Below are 20,090 nucleotides of genomic sequence, written 5' to 3' on the forward strand. Positions count from 1 at the left end.
TTCCAGGGCACTCTGTGATCTCTGCTGCAGCAGAGCCTGCACTTCAGGGCACCTTCAGGTCTCCTGAAAGTTGGTCCTGATTGTGCCAAACTGCTCCCATAAAAGCAAAGGCTCTAAGGGACCTAAGTGCTAAACCAAAATGCTCCTCACATAAACTGCTTCAACACAGAGTTTTCTCCAGGCTGAAGAGTGTACTCTGGGAAAAAAATAAAGACTGAAACTTTTTAGAAGTCTGACCTTATTTATTTTTACTTGCTTTTTAAATTAGGAGAGAAATTAAAAAAAATTGTATGGCTCCACATGTACCACCCTCCAGTGTTTCAGTTTCTTATTCCCACCTCCAAAGGAACAACAACCTCATCTACTCCATAAAAAACTTCTCCAGCTTGTGCCCAGATTTCAGACGCTCTCTCTCGGAAGGATAAATCCCTGCTTTCTGCTCTGCCACCTCACTGCTGTCAGCTGCCAATGAAAGCAGCTGACCAGAGACACCCAGGCCCACAAATCTCACCCCAAATTTACACATTTGCCAGAGCAGAAACTTCTTTCTGGCCAAGAGGTGATGTGCAGCCCTGGAGATCTTCATTGAGCTTGGGGCAGAGGTGACAGCTGAGTTTTCCAGCACTGCTGTTGGGAACCCCATTTCTGTATCCTGCTCCTGCAGCACTTGCACAGCACCTCTGATTTATAAACCAAAGGTTTCAGAGCTGCCTGCTTGCCGTGATTTAAAAATAAGCTGGACAGACCTCCCCAAACCCAATTCTCTGCCTCAGGGGGGCACATGGCATGGCCATGTCTGAGCCAAACAGCACCCACACATCTCTGGGGCCACGAGCAGCTCACTGCCCTTTCCAGCTGCACATCCCTCCCACTATCACCACAGGAGAAGCAGTTTCTTAGCCAACCTTTCCCAAACTTCAGTAGGGTGTTTGTTTGCTGAGGTTTCAGTTTTCCACAGCTTCTCTAAGGGTCTCTGATGCAATCTGAAACGGGCCTGGCTTTAGGATGCTCAAGGCACAGATAATTTAAGAGCAATTTTGTGTCAAAACAGCACCTTGGCTTCCAGAAGGGCCTCCAGGACAGCTATGAAAGCTGTGAGGCTCCTCTTAAAGGATTAATGAAGTGATTAACTAAGGTGTAATAAAGTGATTAATTAAGGACCAAATCTATCCATGCACTGGTCAGTGCCAGACCCTGAACAGGGACACAGCTCATGGAACACACACCTGAGACACTCCGAGGCAGGGCTTGCACACTGCACAACAGGATATTGCACTGCTCTGCAGTCACCTGCCTTTATCCTGGCCCCAAGGACAAACAGCTTTATTGGACGGGGATCATTTCATCTTCCAGGAAAACTTTGTTCAAAGCTTTAGATGTTCAGCTTGTCTGAAAGCAGAACAGCTTTCCTGAGTTGAAAGGAGCAGTTCGTGTCTCGGCAGCGAGGTAGGACCCAAAGGGAAGAAGAGGAAAAGAAGAGCTGAACTCCTTGTCTATCTCTCCTCTGCCTTTGTACCTCAGCCCACAAAAACTCAGCAAAGAAAACAGAAATTATGCAAGATGGAATTCCAGAAAGTCACAAGTGGTAAAAAATGCAGCAGTCCATCCCTGCACGTGTTCCCTGGAAAGCAACACCCAACACAAGGAGGAGGGAGAAGTCAGCATCACTCACTGCCAACTTCCTGTGATGCAAAAGCACACACAGATGCCAGGGACCTCCTGGAAATCACATTTCAGGAAGGCAGCTCATCAAATATCAAAGGGAAAGGAATACAAGAAAGGTCTGGTAAGGAAGGACAGCAGTAGGGAGGGAAAGAGCCACAGAGACACAAGAGAAGGTCAGCTCCCCTCTCCACTCCAGCAGGGAAATTCCTGGCTCCCAGACCATCCTTTGTTCCTGTGCCCTAGAGGAACAACAAGGGCTAAACTCTTCTGCCATAGTCAGTAGAAAACTCTGCCTGCATCACAGTGCAGGCTGGGAAATCTGCTGGGTTTGGGACAATCTGCATCTGTTGGGTACCAGCGAAACCAGACTCATGAGCACTACAAATCCTAAAACAAGACCATGAAATAACCAAAGCCTCCAGACTTCAAACACAGGGCACAGCAAAAAAAAACCAACCCCCCACCCAAGCAAGGAAACATATCAGACAAATTATACCATTTTTGTCATCTTTTCTGAATTTTTCCCAAAGAAAAACATGGATGTCCCCAGGCCCACAACAGCTTTTACTTCCCGCACTAGAAGCATCATTCACAAAAAAAGAACCAAGTGCATTGTGCCTATATTTACAAAACACTTTGGGAAAGAAGCAGTGACATGAATTTGTCACCGAGATGGTGCTGGGAGCAGCACCAAACCCAAAGGACACAGGGCTAAAAAAGGAAGGAGAAAAAATAAACCCATCAGAACCAGGGAGCACATCTGAAGGCGATGGGAAACGTCACAGTTCCCTCCACCTGCAAGGAGCACTCAGCCACAGGCACGGGAGGCCCATTGACAGCCCAACAGCCTGTGCCACACATTGAAGGGACGCTGATTTGGGGAAAAGACAACACACCTGAGCTTTTATTGCTACAAAACAACACCAAACCAAAACCATCCCCATCTGTGGCTGAAGGACCCAGGCACTGAGGAAGCTGTTAGTCAAGCACATTGTTCTAAACACAAAGCCCAATGCAGGCAAATCCCAGCCCTGAAGCAGGCAGGGGCACGTTGCACACAGCTCCTTACCCGACTGATCTGCAGCTTCTCAGCTCCAGGCTTGAAGAGGTTCCATCGACGGCCGCCGTTCCTGCAGTTCCCGCGCACCTTCAGGGTCTTTGAAGCCTGCTCGTTCTCAGCTGCCAGGAGAAAATCCACAGGAACAAAAAAATAAAAAAGGAATGACAAAAGATAAATGCTGTGCTTTAGCTCAGGCTGGGGGCGGAGGCTGTTCTTTTAAATGAAAGAAACAAAATTGTTTGCAAGAGACTCATTCAACCTCTCCTTTAGAAAAAGAGAGCACAGAGTATATTTAGGTGCTTTATTCAGTGCTCTTGGGATGCAAGAGAAATAGTGCAGCTTGGATACTACAAAAAGGCAGAGCCGGGAGCCACATCCCAACGTGGGGTCAGCCCAACTGGGTGTGGAGCCAGGATGCTCTGCCAGGAGCTCCAGGAGCAGGAGACCCTCACCAGCCTGCCCCAGTGTGCCCAGGGCAGCAGCTCCCTGGGTCCCCAGCAGCAGCACCTGCAGCAATCCCAGCTGCACACTCACTGTGGTCCATAGGTGGGTGCATCTTGGACCTTTCCAGGCCTTGGAAAATAAACAGCTCCTCCAACTTACACACAAACCAGAAATGGGTAAGGCCATAAAAGCTGTTTTTTAAGGAAACTGGGCTGGTTCTCACTCCTAGCATTTCAGACCAAGCCCTCATGGATACAGTTCTGCTCTAGCTTTGAGTGATACCACTCACATCAGACCCCAACCTGGCCTTGCAGATGGCACTACCCAGGCACACAGCAGCTTGTGAAAAAGAGGCAAATGAGCTCTACTTTTCCAATCAACCAAAATTTTCAGCTCCACACCCTATCTCTTTCTTTTTGGGGTGAAGCTGCCATTATGTATGAGACCCGAGTTTTCCCTCCCACATTTGGCAAGCTTAAATTTTAATCCCTTCATCCATCAGGCTCTTCACATCCCCTGGCCTGGAGGGAAGGAAACTGAGCTGAGCACCACTGGTGCCCCCAGAGCAGCTGCTAGCACAGGTAAATGTGCTCCAGGCAGTGCACATATGTGGCACATGCATCCATCCCCACAGGTGTTTCCAGCACCTGGAGCTCCTCATCCCAGTCATGGAGCAAGGATCTATGGAAAACAGCCATAGATCACTGGGGTCATGAGCAGCTCATTTCCCTTTCCTGCTCCACATCCTTCCCAGCTATCACCACAGAAGTTCTGGAATTCTTCCCTAAAAGATGTGCAACGCTCAATTTCTATCTCCTGATGTAGCTCTCACCTGGCAGAGGTTTCAGACTGTGTCAGTCCTGAGGGGTTTGAGACCGGACTAAATGGTTCCAGCCTTTGGGAGAGAGGAGACCCCCAAACCAAACAGGTGGGGGGGCTCTGCCCTGCCCAGGCCAGAGCGCAGCAGGGCTGGGATGCTGCTGCAGGCTGCCTGGGCAGCCATCCTGGTTTTCTTCCAGCATTGTTGGGAGAGAGATTGCACTGAGACCTATTTCCTCAATGCTGATGCAGGCAGCCTGCTGCTATTTTTAGCAGCCCACGTTTCACTTTGGAGACTCTTGGAGAGCCAGGCTGCAGCACGGTGCCGGTGCCGGCTCCAGCAGGAGGAGGCGATGGATGGAGCAGCGTGCAAAGAGGAAATGCTCACTCTGAGGGGCTGTGTGACCCCCTGTGCTGGGAACCACTGCACCCCAGCAGCAGAGCCATCAATTAACAGCACAGGCAGCTAATTGGCCTTGTCCTCCCCAGCTCTTCTGAACTCTGATGTGCTGCCACCATCCATCAGCTGCCTGGATGCCCGGAGTGCTCCTGAGCGATGCCAGCACAGCCTGGCAGTGCTTCCCTGCTCACCCATCACTAAATCACAGGATCCTTCATGCCAGCAGTGGCCCTTCAGGAAATCATTTCCTTTCTCTCATTATCAATCTTTTTAATTAGGAGGTTCAGAAAATGATGTCATCTATTCAGCCATCAGCCAATTTACCTGCCAGCACGAGACCCTGCCAGCAAATACATTCCAGGGTGCTCTCTCTGGTGTCACTGTGAGCAGGACAAATGCAGAGAGGTCATCCCAGTCTTTGGCTCATGAGACTCCCTCCTTCATCATGAAAGTACCAAAGCACAATAGGAAAAAACCCTTCACTTCTTGTGTTTCCAAACAAACATCAGATTTGAGTTGTGATCTCAGTATCCATCATCACTCACCACCTCTAAACGGTGAGTACTCAGTGAGCACTCAGCACAGAGGATTCTTAGAGGACAGAAATTCAGGAGAAAACCACCAAATACAAGCTCACACAGCAGCTGCTGAACAGCTTTTACACCTCACGTGCCTACTCCTGTTCATCCTCTCATAACCAGATTATGGGGGCTGTGCTCAGAGACATCAGAGAGAGAAAACAGCCTTATTTCATAAACACACTGTACACAAGCAGATCCTATTAGCCAGCAAGAAACTCCTCAGCATGTGGCTCTCAGAGCTCCCTCACCTGGTGTCAGGGATGGAACCAGCATGGATGCAAACCACATCCCTTGACTTTTCCACCCCTGCTGCCCTTGGCTGGCTCTGCAGCATGGGTGACACCCAAAAAGCAAATCTGGGAGAAAAGAGGCACTCACCATCGCTCTAGAGCATGGGTGACACCCAAAAGCAAAGCAGGTGAGGAAGAGAAGAGAAGAGAAGAGAAGAGAAGAGAAGAGAAGAGAAGAGAAGAGAAGAGAAGAGAAGAGAAGAGAAGAGAAGAGAAGAGAAGAGAAGAGAAGAGAAGAGAAGAGAAGAGAAGAGAAGAGAAGAGAAGAGAAGAGAAGAGAAGAGAAGAGAAGAGAAGAGAAGAGAAGAGAAGAGAAGAGAAGAGAAGAGAAGAGAAGAGAAGAGAAGAGAAGAGAAGAGGAGAGGCACTCACCACGCCTGCGGAGCAGGTGCTGCATGCGCCCTCCCAGCTGGTCCAGCCCCATGGGGGTGCTCTGTGACAGCGGCTCCGAGCGGCAGCGCTCCACCAGCGCCTTGAAGGGCTCTGCCTGCGGGGACGGCTGAGCAGGGGGAGACGTCGGCTGCCGAGAGAAGGGCACAGGAGGGTTTTACCAACAGCACTCACATCTCGGGCAAAGCAAGCACAGGACATACAATAATACACAGAATTACTACAGCACTGCTCGCTGCACTCTGCACCCATTGCATTTCTGACTGCAAGGTCAGGACCTGCTGGCCCTGGTGTGCAGCCCACAGCATGTGGGAACCCAGAACATCCCTCTGCTGTCCAGGACACCAGGACCCCTGCCAGGGGGCTCAGAAGCCCTGGCACAGAGCCCAGAACACCTGTGGGTTTGATTATGACCCGTGGAACAAACTACCAGCCTTATATGAAGACCAGCAAGCCACAACAGTTTAGGCAGAATAATAGTGAAGTTATCACGGGGTGGAAAAGTAGATTTTGGGGTTTTTGGTATGGGGGTTGAGGAGGCAAGATGGAGGGAACTGGGTGTGTCCAGCCTTTCTCCTTCTTCTTCTTCTTGGCCTCCACCTTCTGCTGTGATGTTGGCACTCACGCTTTGGTTTAGAGTAGAAGCTCACTGTCTAACACAGGTGATGGGTATTGGAAAGTCATTGTCAACATTGTACACGTAGTTTGTAGGATAAAGATATAACACCACCCAGGGGCAGGCAGATTGCCTGGAACTGTCCTGCTGGATGGACCACAGCAGGGCAGGAGAGAATTTTTTATAGATAAGAAACAATAAACAACCTTGAGACCGAGAAATGAAGAGCTCTGACTCCTCCTTCAAGCCCAGGCTGGGAAAAGAGACTTTGGAACTCTTCTCGGGGTCACTGTGAGCAGCTAAAGATCCCAACACCAGCGCAGGGGGCTCAGACCTTGTACAGCTTTGAGCCCAACACTTCCAGTGGCACTGAGTGTCCCAGAACTGGGAGTGACCCTGATGGAGACCCCCCTGCTGCTCTGCATTTTGGGGGTGAGGCTGCTCTCCCATTCCCAAGTCCCAGCAGGAGCAGACACAGGGAGGAATTAGCTGGTGCTGAGGACCCCATACCAGCAAGGGCTGGCTGCTTCCCAGGAACAGCAAAGAGCAGCCAAACGGGTTGGCAGCTCACTGAGGGCAACAGCAACCAGACATGTCCTTGCATCAATAGCCTACAAAATATCTACTTGAATAAAACAGTTGCAATTGATTGAAGCACCCATAAAATGGTCAAATACCTCAGTTTTACCTTCATGCTTTGTAACACTAATCCAAAGAACTGGCATTTACAGCTAAGTGGGCAAAAATGTTGGTGTTTTCCTCACTCCAACTTTTATTATTCTATTCCAGGAGGAAAAGTTCCTGAAAATGACAACTGTACCATGACATTTTGCAGAATGGAATGTTCTTTTTAAAAACATCACAATTCAACCTCCTGCTTTTCATTTTATTCTCTGTGACATGTGACACCATGGAAGTCTTGTGTATAATCTTAGAGTCAAGAAATCAGAAGAAAAATCATTTGACAAAGGTCAAGGGAAGCAAACAGGAGGTGTTCCTCTCTAAGAGGTTTCTAGGCTCAATCACAGACACATCTGTCACACTTCCAGGAGCCTGCTAATAACTGAGGGTCTGGGATGGTTTGGTGGATCCATCCTCAAGACTCCAGCAGCTCATTTTCACTGTGCTGTTATTTTCATTTGCAGATGAAGAACAAAGCAGACAGGCTGTAATTACCCCAGAGGAAAGCTGTGGATGAATTAAGGCTCCATCTCCCAGCACCAGCATCATATCCAGTGAGCCAGTACACCTCTCTTGGCTGGAAAGCAGCTGGGAGGAGGTAAAAGCCAAAGAAAACCTTCCATCCAGGGAATTTTCAACAGAGTCCCTTTAGCATAAGGCCAGCAAGGCCCAGAGGTGCCCCTTCCCATCCCTACTCTGATGCCCTGGTTTCACTTTTGAGGCTGACAATGGGATAAAGGGAAGACACAGCATGTGTTTAAAGAAAACATGTGGAAATCTGAATTATCCATGTGTTCCATGGCTGCTTCTGTATACATGTAAAGCCTACCAGCTTTGCAAACTCAACCTGCCTTGCCCTGAGGATGTTAAAAATACGTTTCCCAAAAAACCCTACCCCACTATAGATAGCACTAAATATAGGCTTTAATTCAAGATTTTGCTAGCACCTCCTGGTTATTATGAATACAAGAATCTGCACAGCTTGAAGATAGGCTTTAGAGGTTTTGTCTCCTCTAAAAATAAAATGATTGTCAGACACAACCATATTAAAAGCCATAAATACCCAAAATCTTCATTCTGCAAGTAAATTGCATCTCGCTGCAGACAGGAATACAGCACTCTTTTGGCAACAGCAGGATTTAGAAAGTGAAGTACTAATTCTTCATTTGGAAGAACTATAAAGTCTTTTGTTACAGCAGGCTGAGACACAGCCCAGAAGCTGAATAACCAGGAGATAAAGAAAGCTCTGAAGATCAACTCTCCCAGATACAATTTCCTGGTCAGTGTCATTCAGCAGTGGGAGGAAAGGGATAAATCCACTCAGCAATCCCATCTCTGCAGCTGCTCCCACAATAAACCAATCTCAAGCTAAAAGTCACTATGGGCATCACCTGCAATTTCTCCACAAACACAGATAAAAAAGGGAATTTTGCTGGATCTTTCTCTTGTGAAAAGGCACTTGGAGCTGCACTAAAGCCAAACCCCAAAGCTGTGGGAGGATCTGAGCTCTGCCCCAGCTATCAGACAGCAGATCTGCAAACCCATCCCCTGGCATGTGCACACTCAGGCAAATCAGCAATGCTGCGCTTCCAGTCAGACCCACCACAGCGAGAGGCTCCTGCATTCCCACACGGAGCCCCTATGGAACCCCAAAAACCTCCTAAGGCCCTGACAGCACCCATATCCATGTGGGCCACTTGGAGCAGCAGCATACTCTGCACCAGGGACAGCCTTTGTGGCACTGGAGACAGTTTGGATCCGAGGCCAGGACTCAAAGGAACAACCTCAGCACCTCCTCCAGGGGAACATCTGCAGTGATGCAGGAGTTTGAGCACACAGCCCCTTACAGAGCCCTGAAACCAAGCCCAGCATCCCATCAGCCTGGCACCTCCTCCTATGGGACACACAGCTTTTGCCAAGCTTTCGACAAGCCTGTAGAAATCTCATTTGGACACTTCTGGCAATCCTAATTCCCCCAGAGAACGGCCTCACAAACCCAACTGGGGGATGGTGCAGAACAGCCAGAAGCAAGCTGCAGCCTGCAAACCCTTTGGAGATAAAATTCTGAACCCCAAGGAAAAGATGTGGCTTTCTGGTCCATCAGAATAACCTCTTATTTCCCAAGCAAGCCAGCAGAGGGCACAGAAAGACTGCGGTGAAAGCCTCTGCTCTGCCACTGCGAGGCTGACACGAGCCCAGAGGCTCCGAGGTGCTCCTGGTCACGGCCCTGGGACAAGCAGGGATCTCTGCCAGAAATACACCTGACATTTATTTCTGGGTCCTAAAAACCCCAAACTGATACCTGAAATACGAATTCAGATGCCCATTTTGCAACCTCTCCTCACGGCACTCCAAAGGAGGTATCAAATCACCCACAAACACCATCCATGGACACATCAGCCAGTTTGGAACCCTGATGGAAGGCTGGAATTGCAAAATACATGATATCAAAGCTGCTTTCCATCTAAACATCATCTCAAGCTACTGGAAATGCTCAAAGACAACTCCTGGGGCTATGCCTGACTTCCTGCAGCAGCAGTTTCCCTGTTGGGATGCAGTGGTGTTTTTAGAGGTTGGAGGAGGATAATTCACTTCAGTGGAGTCATGAAAAATGAAACTCTGTCCAAAACCTAGTGAAACCTCCATGACATGTTTCACTCCATATCTCATGTCTCAGAACAAGGATGGCATTGTGACTCCAGAGCTGCAGCAGTTTGAATGGAGTAATGCATTTTCCACTGACAATTTATTTTGACCTTTACTGTTCTTCCGATTCTTAAAAACATTTTATCTCCACTGTTTCACAAGTTCCCAGAACACAGGAGAATTTGGGATGGGGTCTGAAAGCAACTATCAGGGATGCGCTTTTCTACTTTTCTGTATCTGCTTTTCTTAAATACTGCTGCAATGCTATTTCCTTTAAAGCACCAGGATCAAATCCTACCAAACTACTTGCCCATATCATCACTCAGCCCCTGCCCAGACATATTAGAATTTTAAAGGCAAGATCAGGAAAGCAAAAACCAGGTGCATTAATTGCAGATACAACTAAACAGATTTACTTACTGACAGAACCAATGTACAGATCATCCCCTAAATCCCACTCCAGCATCCCTTGTGCTACCCCAGCCTCAGTTTCTCACACCATCTCCCCACAGGAGTCTCTGTGGGAACAGGCACTTTTATGCTTTTCTTGGGGTAATGTTTAAGTTGTTTGGGAAATACTTTCTGCCCCACTCCGCTCACACACTGTAAAACTGCTGGGAACTTGCTCAGGGCAGCTGGCCTGGCCAAGCCACCCCATCCTGGCAGCACTTTCTCCTGCCTGTGGTTGAGCACTTCCCTTGAAATACAAATCCTACAGTTAATCAGAGCAGCCTGGAGTGGAGGCAGCAGGACCAGTGACTGTCCTGAGAAACAGGTGCCAGCAAAGAGATGGACTGAGCCCTAAAACAAGAAGAGGCTGGAGTTTGCTGCTACTGTCACGCTCGGGCTGAAGTTACTCCTCTCCCATGTTTATTTTTGGTAAAGTGTTTCCGAGTGCCGCTCCCTGATGGGAGATAGGCGAGCAAATCCCTGGGGTATCTCAGGTCATTTGTTACTGGAGCTGCTGGCAGACACTCCAGGGCTGTTCCTGCCCAGGAGATCCCTCCAGCAGCCTCCCTCTGCTCTGGGTTTGGTGCCACCACTCAATCACTGTGCATTGCCAGACCTGCAGCAGGAGTTCCTGGGGTGCAGGAGGTGTCCAGAACCCAGTGGGGGCTGTGTGCTTTCCCTCCCCCTGCTGCAGCCCCTGCCCAGGAGGCAGTCAGCCCTCCCTGCCACAGGAAGCCTCAGCAGCCCGGAGGCCGTGTGCTATCGCCACGCTCCTCGGGAACTCGGGGGAGGTTTCCTGTCCAGTTATCTCAAGCACCATACTTCAATTTCTTGGTCATGTTAGTAAGCTGCAACAGCTGAGCTGGGACTTAGGGCATCTCCTGTTCACACAGCTGAGCTGGGAGAGCGCTGGGATTGTGCCTGAAAGCATTGGGACCAGACAGGCAGGCCCTGCCCTCCCAGCAGGGATGTGGCTGCTCCAGGAGAAGAGTGCTTGTATTTCCCTCTGCTCCACTCCATCCTTTCATGCCTCTCTCATCTTGCTCCTGCCCAGAATACTTTCAGCTTGGTCCCTGTGAAGGGATATCAAACCACAGCTCTCCTAAGCTCCTCCTAAAAATGTTTCTTCCAGAAACCCCAAGAAGTGACCAACCACTACTCCCTCCTCTGGAGTGCCTGGGATTACACAGAGAGCTTCTGTAACTCTTTGTATTACAAAGAAACAGCAGAAAAACAAAACCAGGAATAACTAACAATACTGCTGCCTGTTTTAGCCGTGAGTCAGAAGTTCAGATTTTTCCCCCAGCATTTCTAATCTGCTGCCAATTATCAAACACTTCCCCTCTTGGCTCGGAAGTTACTGTGACCCCTCTTCCAACAGGCAGCATTGTCACCACCTCTGGAATATCTCTTGTCTCTCCAAACCCAATAGGAAAAGAGAAAATTTCTTCACAAATCAACCTTATTTTTCTACCTGGCACGTTGAAAAAAGAAAAAGTCCTCATTCCAGCCTCAGCTAACCAGCAGGTACCCAAAAGAACCCTAAAGCTGGGCGTCATGCTGGCTCCACAGGACTTCTGAGGTCTCATAGAAATAAGCTGGACAAGACAGATTTGTAACACCCAGAATCTAGTTGAAAATGCAGTGTCCACTTACATGTTCTGAGGATTTTAAGGGCTTTGAAAGACTTGCTTGTACCAGACAGGAGTGTCCTGCCATGACTGCAGCCACTAGCATTGCCCACCTCTCATTCATCACCCACCCCATCACTCCTACAACTCTTTAAGGTGAGGAATCACAGAGGTCAAAGTGCAATTGCCAAGTTCTGTTTGCCCACAGCACACTTAAAAACTCTCAGTTTGCTAAAACCCCTCTTCTTAGGAGCTTCTACTTCCAATGAACCTAAATGCAGAGAGGAAAAAAACTAAAGCTAGTGTCTAGGAATACATAAAACTGCTACACCCTCTTCAAGAGACACTGATACACACGAAGGGTCTTAGGAGAAGCAGCTCTGCAGGTTTAAGAGCTCAGACTCAGACTGATCTAAGAGCTTTGTCTGCTGCCACTATTCACAGAACAACCACCTTAGCTGCAAATCCCAATGAAGGATGTAAAAAAATGCTTTCCAGCGCAAACCAGCTTTTTGAGATGTACAACAACGGAGTCTTATTGCAAACCTTACAAAGCTGCTCCTACCTTGCCATTTTTGAGGCGTCCAGAAGAGACAATCCTCGAGACATGCACCTGGAAGGGCCTGCACTCCGTGCTGCAGTCAAACTCTTCCACTCTGTCCATGACCTCCACAGAGTTTTGTTCCACAAATGAAGCAGTTCCCCGCTTTTTAATGCGGCCACCAGGCTGTTCCAAACCCTGCCTTTTCACTGTGGAACACTTCAAAAAAGTCACTACAGAAAAGTCCACGTCGGCAACTGCGGAACAGCCCATGTCCGCAGCATCCAGAATATTCTCAGGAATGTCGTGAGAAGGTGGCAGGTCCCTGCCTGTGACCTGACTCTTCTCCAGAGTACTGACACTGTCTTGGTTCTCTTCAGTCACAGCTGCCTGGGGAAGGTGGATCAGAGCCTCAGGTGCTGCAGAGAAGTCACCATTGGCAGCTGAGGAATGGTCCAAGTCCACAGCACCCAGCTCATTCACAGGAAGATCAGGAGAAGGTGGCACATCCCTGCCCACAGCCTGTGATGTCTCTGGACTACTGCCCGAGTCCTGAATCCCAAGCTCACCTCCCAACAAGTCTTGCAAAGGCAGCTCAGGGTTTCTCAAGTCCTGATTATCCAGTTCTGTCCTTGAAATTTCCTGAGCCGCAGCTGGAGATGGATCCACGTCTTTAGCAATCGCTGGGGCACAGGCAACGTCCTCAGTATCAAGTTGAGTCAGTGATGTCTGTGCAAGGTGGGCCTGAGCCTCAGTCACTGCAGGAAAGGCACCATCAGCAGCTGGAGAGCAGCCCAGGCCTGCAGCATACAGATTACTGACAGGAAGATCTGGAGGAGGCGCCAGGTCCCTGCCCACGACCCTCTCCAGGGTACTGCCAGTGTCTTGAAACTCCAGCTCACTTCCAGACAAGTTTTGCAAAGGCAGCTCAGGATTTCTCAAGTCCTGATTATCCAGTTCTGTCTCTGAAAGCTCCTGAGCAACTGTTGGAGATGGATCCATGTCTTTAGCAACCACTGGGGCACAAGTCACATCTCCAGAATCAAATTTAGTTGGTGATGCCTGTGGAAGGTGAGTCTGCACTTCAGTTTCTGCAGAAAAGTCCCCACTGGCAGCTGGAGAACAGGCCAGGTCCACAGTATCCAGACTATTCACAGAAAGATCATGAGAAGGTGGCAGGTCCCTGGCCATGACCTGGGTCTTCTCTGGATTAGTGCCTAAGTCCGCAATCGGTTCAGCCAGAGTCATCTTTGGAAGTTCAATCAGATCCTCAGAGGGGTCTTTGCTGTTCAGCTCAGTGAAAGAACCATCTGCAAGCTCTGCCAGTTGGGACATGGATGGCTCTGGCCCAAAGGGAGAAGGTGAGGTTTCATTTAGCCTGTCATTGCCACTGTCCAGGCCAGAGGAACCAAGGCCTTTCAGCCCATCTGTGGTTTTGCAGTGCTGCAGGGGCTCCTTCCCCCCCAAACTCTCAAAGCTCAGGTTCTCCCACGTGCCCGAATCCGGGGACTGCAGGCAGGCTCCCACCGTGCAGAAGGCCTTGGCACTCTCGTTCTCGATAACCAAGCCCTCTCTGGGGGAGGCCACGTCCTGCCTGCGGCCCCGGAAACTGCGCTGAGGCCTCTTCTCATCGGGGGAGAACGCCCTCGAGGAGCCTCGCAGCCGCCGAGCCGCCTCGGCCACGCTGCTTAAGAACCTCACAACACCCCCAAAGTGAGTGGCTTTGGCAGCACCGTTTGATTTTTTTCGCTGGCTGAGATTTTCCTCACATCTTGTATCAAAGTCAAAGTAAGAAGTGGAATGATCAGTTGTATTTTCCATGTTCTGGAAATTGGTTTCAGCCCTTTGATCTGGGAGCTTTGAATTATCTTTGCTAGCTAATGAAATTCCTTTCAGATAGCTCCAGACATCAGAGCTCCTTCCTCTCCTGCTCTCCTGTGGGAGCACAGCACACCTCTTTTGATTGTCCCCTTCTGTAATTGCAGGACTCTTAACATGCTCAAAATTCATAGACTCGCTCTTCCTGGCCGGTATTCTGTGGCAGTTACCATCATTATCCTCACCATGTAATCTGCCACTGATATCCCTGAGACATTTACTTTCAGTGGCATCGAGTTCAGGAATGCTGATGTTCAGCTCTATGTCCTCAAAAGAAGAGTCCAAATCCTCGATGTAGCCCGCATAGGAGTGGCGGGAGGGCCTCCGGCCATCGCCCAGCTTCCTAACCCTGTAGACAGCTCTCTGCCCACTGCCATGAAGGTCCTCCTCAGGGTCACACACGTCCTGCACTCTGGATGCTCTCAAATCCACGTTCTTGGGTGTCCTGGAGGATCTTCCCTTTTTTGACGAGCGTACCCTGTCCATGAAGGATGGCTTTTTTAATTCTGACGCCTCAGAGGCAACTCCCAGCAGAATCATGGACTGGGGCCTGTCTTTATTCGTAGAGAGTCCTTTCCTTCGTCTGACGAAATTCCAGATCCGGCTGCCCTTGGTTGTCTTCTTATACCTGTGTGTTTCCTCCTGCTCACTGGGGACTGCATCGCCAGAGGCGCAGTGCTCAGCACCACAGGCCTCCAAGGCATCAGTGCTCCCTCCCTCCATGTTTCCTTGGGAAATCCTGTTGGCACATCCATTGGGAATGCTCACAGAAGCAGTACGCTGGAGGCCCTCTAGAACTTCCATTGCCCTGGCTCACAGGCTGGTTCCAGGAGTCACGGATGCATGGTCCTCAGATTGCTTTCTTCACAAGACTTTAAGGGAAAAGAACAAAGGAACGCAATTAGAGCAGAAAACTTTTAGAAGACACATTTCATAAAGCATCACAAGTCAAACCTTATCCCAGCAGTGGTGGTGGTTTTCCCCACTGATTCCAGGGAGGCTGAAATTTTGCTTCCAAACCATATAAATTTTAAAGCTACTTAAATCTGCTTTAAATGACTGAACACTCAGTGACCACAAATAAACTTCCTGCACTAATAAAGTTACCACAAAATATGCTCAGAATCCCATGAATCACATCTTCATTTTGCAAGCCGTGGAGACTCAAAATGCATTAGAGTCCATGGCAGAGAGGAGAGAGGAAATTCCAGTCAGTGCCCCTGCACATGTCACTGTCATCTCCACCATCCCCATCTGCCAGGAACCGGCACCACGCTCCCAATAGCTCAGTCTCTCCACGCAGCCATTCAAAGAAAAGTCAGGATGAGCCTTTTCCTGGAAGCAATGCAACTCTAAAATACTACAACATCAGAAAACTCGCGGAATATCCAAGCCAGGTTTTTCATACAGTAGTGATGGCACCAGCATGGGAATCCCTCCTGGCACTGGTCTGCTCAATGAAAGCTGCTTGGCCACCACTCAATACTACAAAAAACATGTTCCCCTCAAGTGAGTTCTAGTGGACAGGATTAAAAATCCAGTTCCTCCATCCAGAGCAGCAATGGAAACCTCTCTGAACCAGCTGTGGGAATACAGCTGAACTCCTGCTCAGCTCCTAAAGCTTCCCTTCCACCAGAACACATCTACCCTGTCTCGATATTACAGCTTAATGGGGCTTGGTCTGCTGGTCCTGGGTTTGCTGTCTACAAAGCAGAAATACATGCCAGGCACTCAACGGGGTTCAATTCCCTCAATTTCCAATCCTACCCTTAGGAGGAAGAAGAAAGAAATGGTGAGCCCCCAAGACATGGGTTTGACAATGGAGAAACTCTCCACTTTCCCCCAAGCAGCAGGAGAGCCACACTAGGACTGTGAACAGGCCCCAGATCTACTTAAAACATTTAAACTTGCTATTTCTGGTAAAACTAAGGTTATTAATGCAGCAGCTACTCCCTGGGCATCTCATGATCCTTGCATTCAGTTAAATAAGTCTGTTTCTACCTTGCCACCATGTCTGCCTCCAACAAGGGACAACCCATGAAACCCCCAGGGATGGCAGAGGCACCACGGAAGCAGAGCACAGCCAAGAGAAACAACCAGCATCCCTCTTTTTTATGGACAACAGTCATCTGGCTTTCCACGAGCCCTGCCACAGGGCTTGTGCCAAGCATTTTTGGCAGTAGCTGTGCTTAGGGTAGCAGAAATGAGTGTTTGCTGCTGTGCTGGGCTGCCAGATGTCCACTCACTGTGCTGCCCACCCGAGGCAAGGGGGGAAATCAGAGGAAAAAGCCGATGGGCTCTTATAAAAATACAGTGACCCCTTTCCAATCCTTGGCAATTTGATTTATTGCCAACCGATCGGGATAAGGAGAAACAAAGATAAAACTAACACCATGTCTTACCCCCACCCACCATGGCTCAACTTCCCCATCTTCTGAGGGGATTTACCTCCCACCAAGGGGTGCAGAAGGATTGGGAACTGGGACAGGTACGGTTGGGACATGACAGTTGTCCTTCCTTCCTTCTCACACTTATCCCAGGTTCCCGTGGGGCCTTCACAGGCCACGGCTCCCGTCAGGAGAACTGCTCCTGTATGGGGCCTCCACTCGTTACAATTTCTGCCAGGAATCAGCTCCACAGGATACAATTCCTACCCAGAACATCCCCCTCCTCCTGTGTGGAGCCTCCAGAGGTCCCGTTGCTGCATTGTGGAGCCATCACAGGTCCCGCTGCCGTCAGGAGAAGCTGCTCCTGTGTGGGGCCTGCACAGGCCACAACTCCTGCCAGAGATCAACCCCTGTTCAGCACCTCATCCTCACCATCTTCACCAGCCTCAGTGCTCACAGAGCTGCTTCTCACCTTTTTGTATCTCCCCTTCACTCCTCCTGGCCATTTTTGCCCTTTATTAAAAGGCAAAAAAGCACCTCACCATGTGAGGCACTGCTGGCTCTGCTCTGGGCTGTGATGGAGACACTGGTGGCACTGCCTGTGCCCAACACACCCCACAGTAACACAGCCTAAATGGGCACTGCCAGATACACCCCACAGTGACACAGCCTAAATGGGCACTGCCAAACACATCCCACAGTGACACAGCAACACTGGATACAGCCAAATACACCCCACAGTGACACAGCCTAAATCTGCACTGCCAAATGCATCCCAGAGCTACACAACATCACTGTGCACTGCCAAATACACCCCACAGTGACACAGCCTAAATCTGCACTGCCAAATGCATCCCAGAGCTACACAACATCACTGTGCACTGCCAAATACACCCCACACTGACACAGCCTAAATCTGCACTGCCAAACTCACCCCAAAGTAACACTACCTAAATGGGCACTGCTCAACAAACCCCACAGTTGCACAGCCTAAATGGGCACTGCCAGATACACCCCACAGTGACACAGCATCACTAGATACAGCCAAACACACCCCACAGTGACACAGCCTAAATCTGGACTGCCAAATACACCCCACAGTGACACAGCCTAAATCTGCACTGCCAGATACACCCCACAGTGACAAAGCCTAAATGAGCACTGCCAAACTCACCCCACAGTGACACAGCCTAAATGGGCACTGCCAGATACACCCCACAGTGACACAGCCTAAATCTGACTGCCAAATGCATCCCAGAGCTACACAACATCACTGTGCACTTCCAAATACACCCCACAGTTACATATCCTGATGGAATACTGCCAAATACACCCCACACTGGCACAGCCTAAATTTGCATTGCCAAATACACCCTATGGTGACACAGCCTAAATGGGCACTGCCAAATATACCTACCCCATAGCTGCACAGCATCAGTGGATACAGCCAAGCACGCCCTACAACTTCACAACCTAAATGTACACTGCCAAATACACCCCACAGTGACAGAGCCTAAATCTGCACAGCCAAATACACCCCACTCAGTTACACATCCTGAAGGAATACAGCCAAACACATCCCACAGTGACACAGCTTAAATGGGCACTGCCAAATACACCCTACAGCTGCACACCCTAAATGTACCCTATCAAATACACCCCACACAGTTACACATCCTGAAGGAATACAGCCAAACACACTCCACAGTGACACAGCCTAAATGTGCCCTGCCAAATACAGCCCACAGTGACACAGCAACACTGGATACAGCCAAGCACACCCTCCAATTACACACCCCGAATGCCCACTGTCAGATACACCCCACAGCTCCCCAGCCCAGCCACCACTGCCACACACCCCATGCACTCCTACAACTCAGCGGGCACCTCCAGTCTCACCCCAGTTACCCAGCCCAAGCACAGTGCTGATGCTCTGCTCTAGCTGTCTCTTTACTCAGCCTCCTGTACCCACCACTGTGGAGGTTTTAAGAGAGAACCTCCTTCCCCAGGCACTTTTGGGCCTCAGCACCACCTGCCTCCATTTAAACCCTGCAGCAGAAATTCACGCTGGAGCTGTGCTGCCATGGGTCCCTGCAGAGACCATAGAAGGTTTTGTTCCCAAAAAAACAAGGGTTGAGCAGGACAGTTCCTCCATCTGGTGCCTGAGGAGGAGACCAGCTCCTCATTTCTCAGGCTGTCACTTTGGGATGTGAGTTATTCCCAGACATTCCTGCTGCAACTTAAAGACTAACACATTGGAATGGGTTGGAAGGAGTGGTGGGGGGAAAAAAAAAGAGCACTTCAGTCGTTTCAAGTCGTGCAGCCAACTGGCAGCAAAAGACAGAAATCACAAATGGCCCTGGTTTTTTGTTTGTTTTCTCTTTCCAGTTTTATGTTTTATTGTTTTTGGCTGGGTGGATCCTGCATGAGGAAAGAAGATTCAAAGGGAAGAGGCTTGCCTGTGAAGTCTTTGGAGGGATGCTAGCACAGAGGAGACAGGCTGTTCCTCATGCGGCAGGCAAAAGAGAGCCCATAACAAGGGACAGATCCTGCACAGCCCTCCCCAGAGCAGCAACAGAATCCAGAATCACAGGGCACATGGGTGGCTTTAAAATTAAATAAGGAGGGGTTGTATTATTTTTTTTTAAGCAGCTTTAAGGCAGATGTAAATTAGAGCTGCCACCATGAAGCCAGAGCACTCTAAGCAGAGAGGAGACCCATTCTGTGACCAGCATTTGGTTCCTCCTCTCCATCTCCCACCACAACCTCACCTGACCCTCTCCTCATCTTCAAAACCACCTTGCTGGTGTTTGAATTCCCCCCAGTCACACCTGCAGGACTGCACACACTGAAACTGATGCCTTGAGAGGCTCCTGGAGCAGAGGCTGGACAGAGTTAAAGGAATAAAGTGGGGATTTATTAAAAGGCCTTCACAGGATTCACCTTGGGCAGCACAAGAGCCCAGCCAGGGCTCACCCAAGCTGGATGAGGGTCACGAGTTCTCACACTTTTATCAGTTTTGGTCCATTTCCATTTTGGGGTTAATTGTCCAATTCCAGCTCCAGGTTCTGCAGTCCCATCCTCCCAGACTGCTCTCCTCAATTCTCTGTTGTTTGCACTTTCTGGGCCTGAAGCTGCAGTGGTGTCCTTGGTTCTGGGGCTGGAAAAGGATTGTTCTGTGTGACTGAGCTGTGAGGAGAGCTGCTGACACTTTCTATGGAGTTCAGAGTTATATCCTAATGCAGTACAGAGTCTGGAAAACATGAAAGCTGAAACTTCAGGCATCAAAACCACAGGCTGACCTTGGCAGGAGCCAACTCCCAGCACAGCCTCCTCAGTGCCCACAGCCCAGCACTGCCCCTAAGCCAGCTCCAGCCCCAGGACTGGCACTGCCCCACCCAGAGCAAACCTCCCACCCTCGAGGCAAATTTCAGCCCGCTCCCTCTTCAGTGTTCCCTGAGCAGGAGCCCAAATCTGCTCTGCTGCAGTGCCTGCAGGAGCTGCTGAATGCAGCATCCACTGCTCTGCAAACACCTGCAGCAGCTGCCTGGGGCAACCTGTGCTTCCCCCAGCCAAGCAGGGCAAAGGTGGCTTTACCAACCAAACCACAG

General features: G+C 49.7%; 1 protein-coding gene across 3 annotated transcripts in view; it reads right to left on the bottom strand.

The window, feature by feature from the left end:
• ARHGEF9 (Cdc42 guanine nucleotide exchange factor 9) overlaps window positions 1–20,090 on the bottom strand; it is a 207,146-nt gene that overhangs the window by 168,027 nt on the left and 19,029 nt on the right. For 2 of the 3 annotated variants that reach the window (XM_030967639.1, XM_030967637.1), the window contains exons 2-4: window positions 12,239–14,964; window positions 5,632–5,779; window positions 2,735–2,844 (exon numbers count right to left, since the gene is read on the bottom strand). In XM_030967639.1, coding sequence (XP_030823499.1) covers window positions 2,735–2,844; window positions 5,632–5,779; window positions 12,239–14,896 — 2,916 coding nt within the window. In that variant the 5' untranslated portion in view covers window positions 14,897–14,964. Of the gene's footprint in view, window positions 1–2,734; window positions 2,845–5,631; window positions 5,780–12,238; window positions 14,965–19,422; window positions 19,464–20,090 lie in introns of those variants that run through there. The other variant, XM_030967638.1, reaches the window with a different exon arrangement.

Source organism: Camarhynchus parvulus, chromosome 4A, assembly GCF_901933205.1.
Source record: "Camarhynchus parvulus chromosome 4A, STF_HiC, whole genome shotgun sequence".
Classification (NCBI taxonomy): Eukaryota; Metazoa; Chordata; class Aves; order Passeriformes; family Thraupidae; genus Camarhynchus; species Camarhynchus parvulus.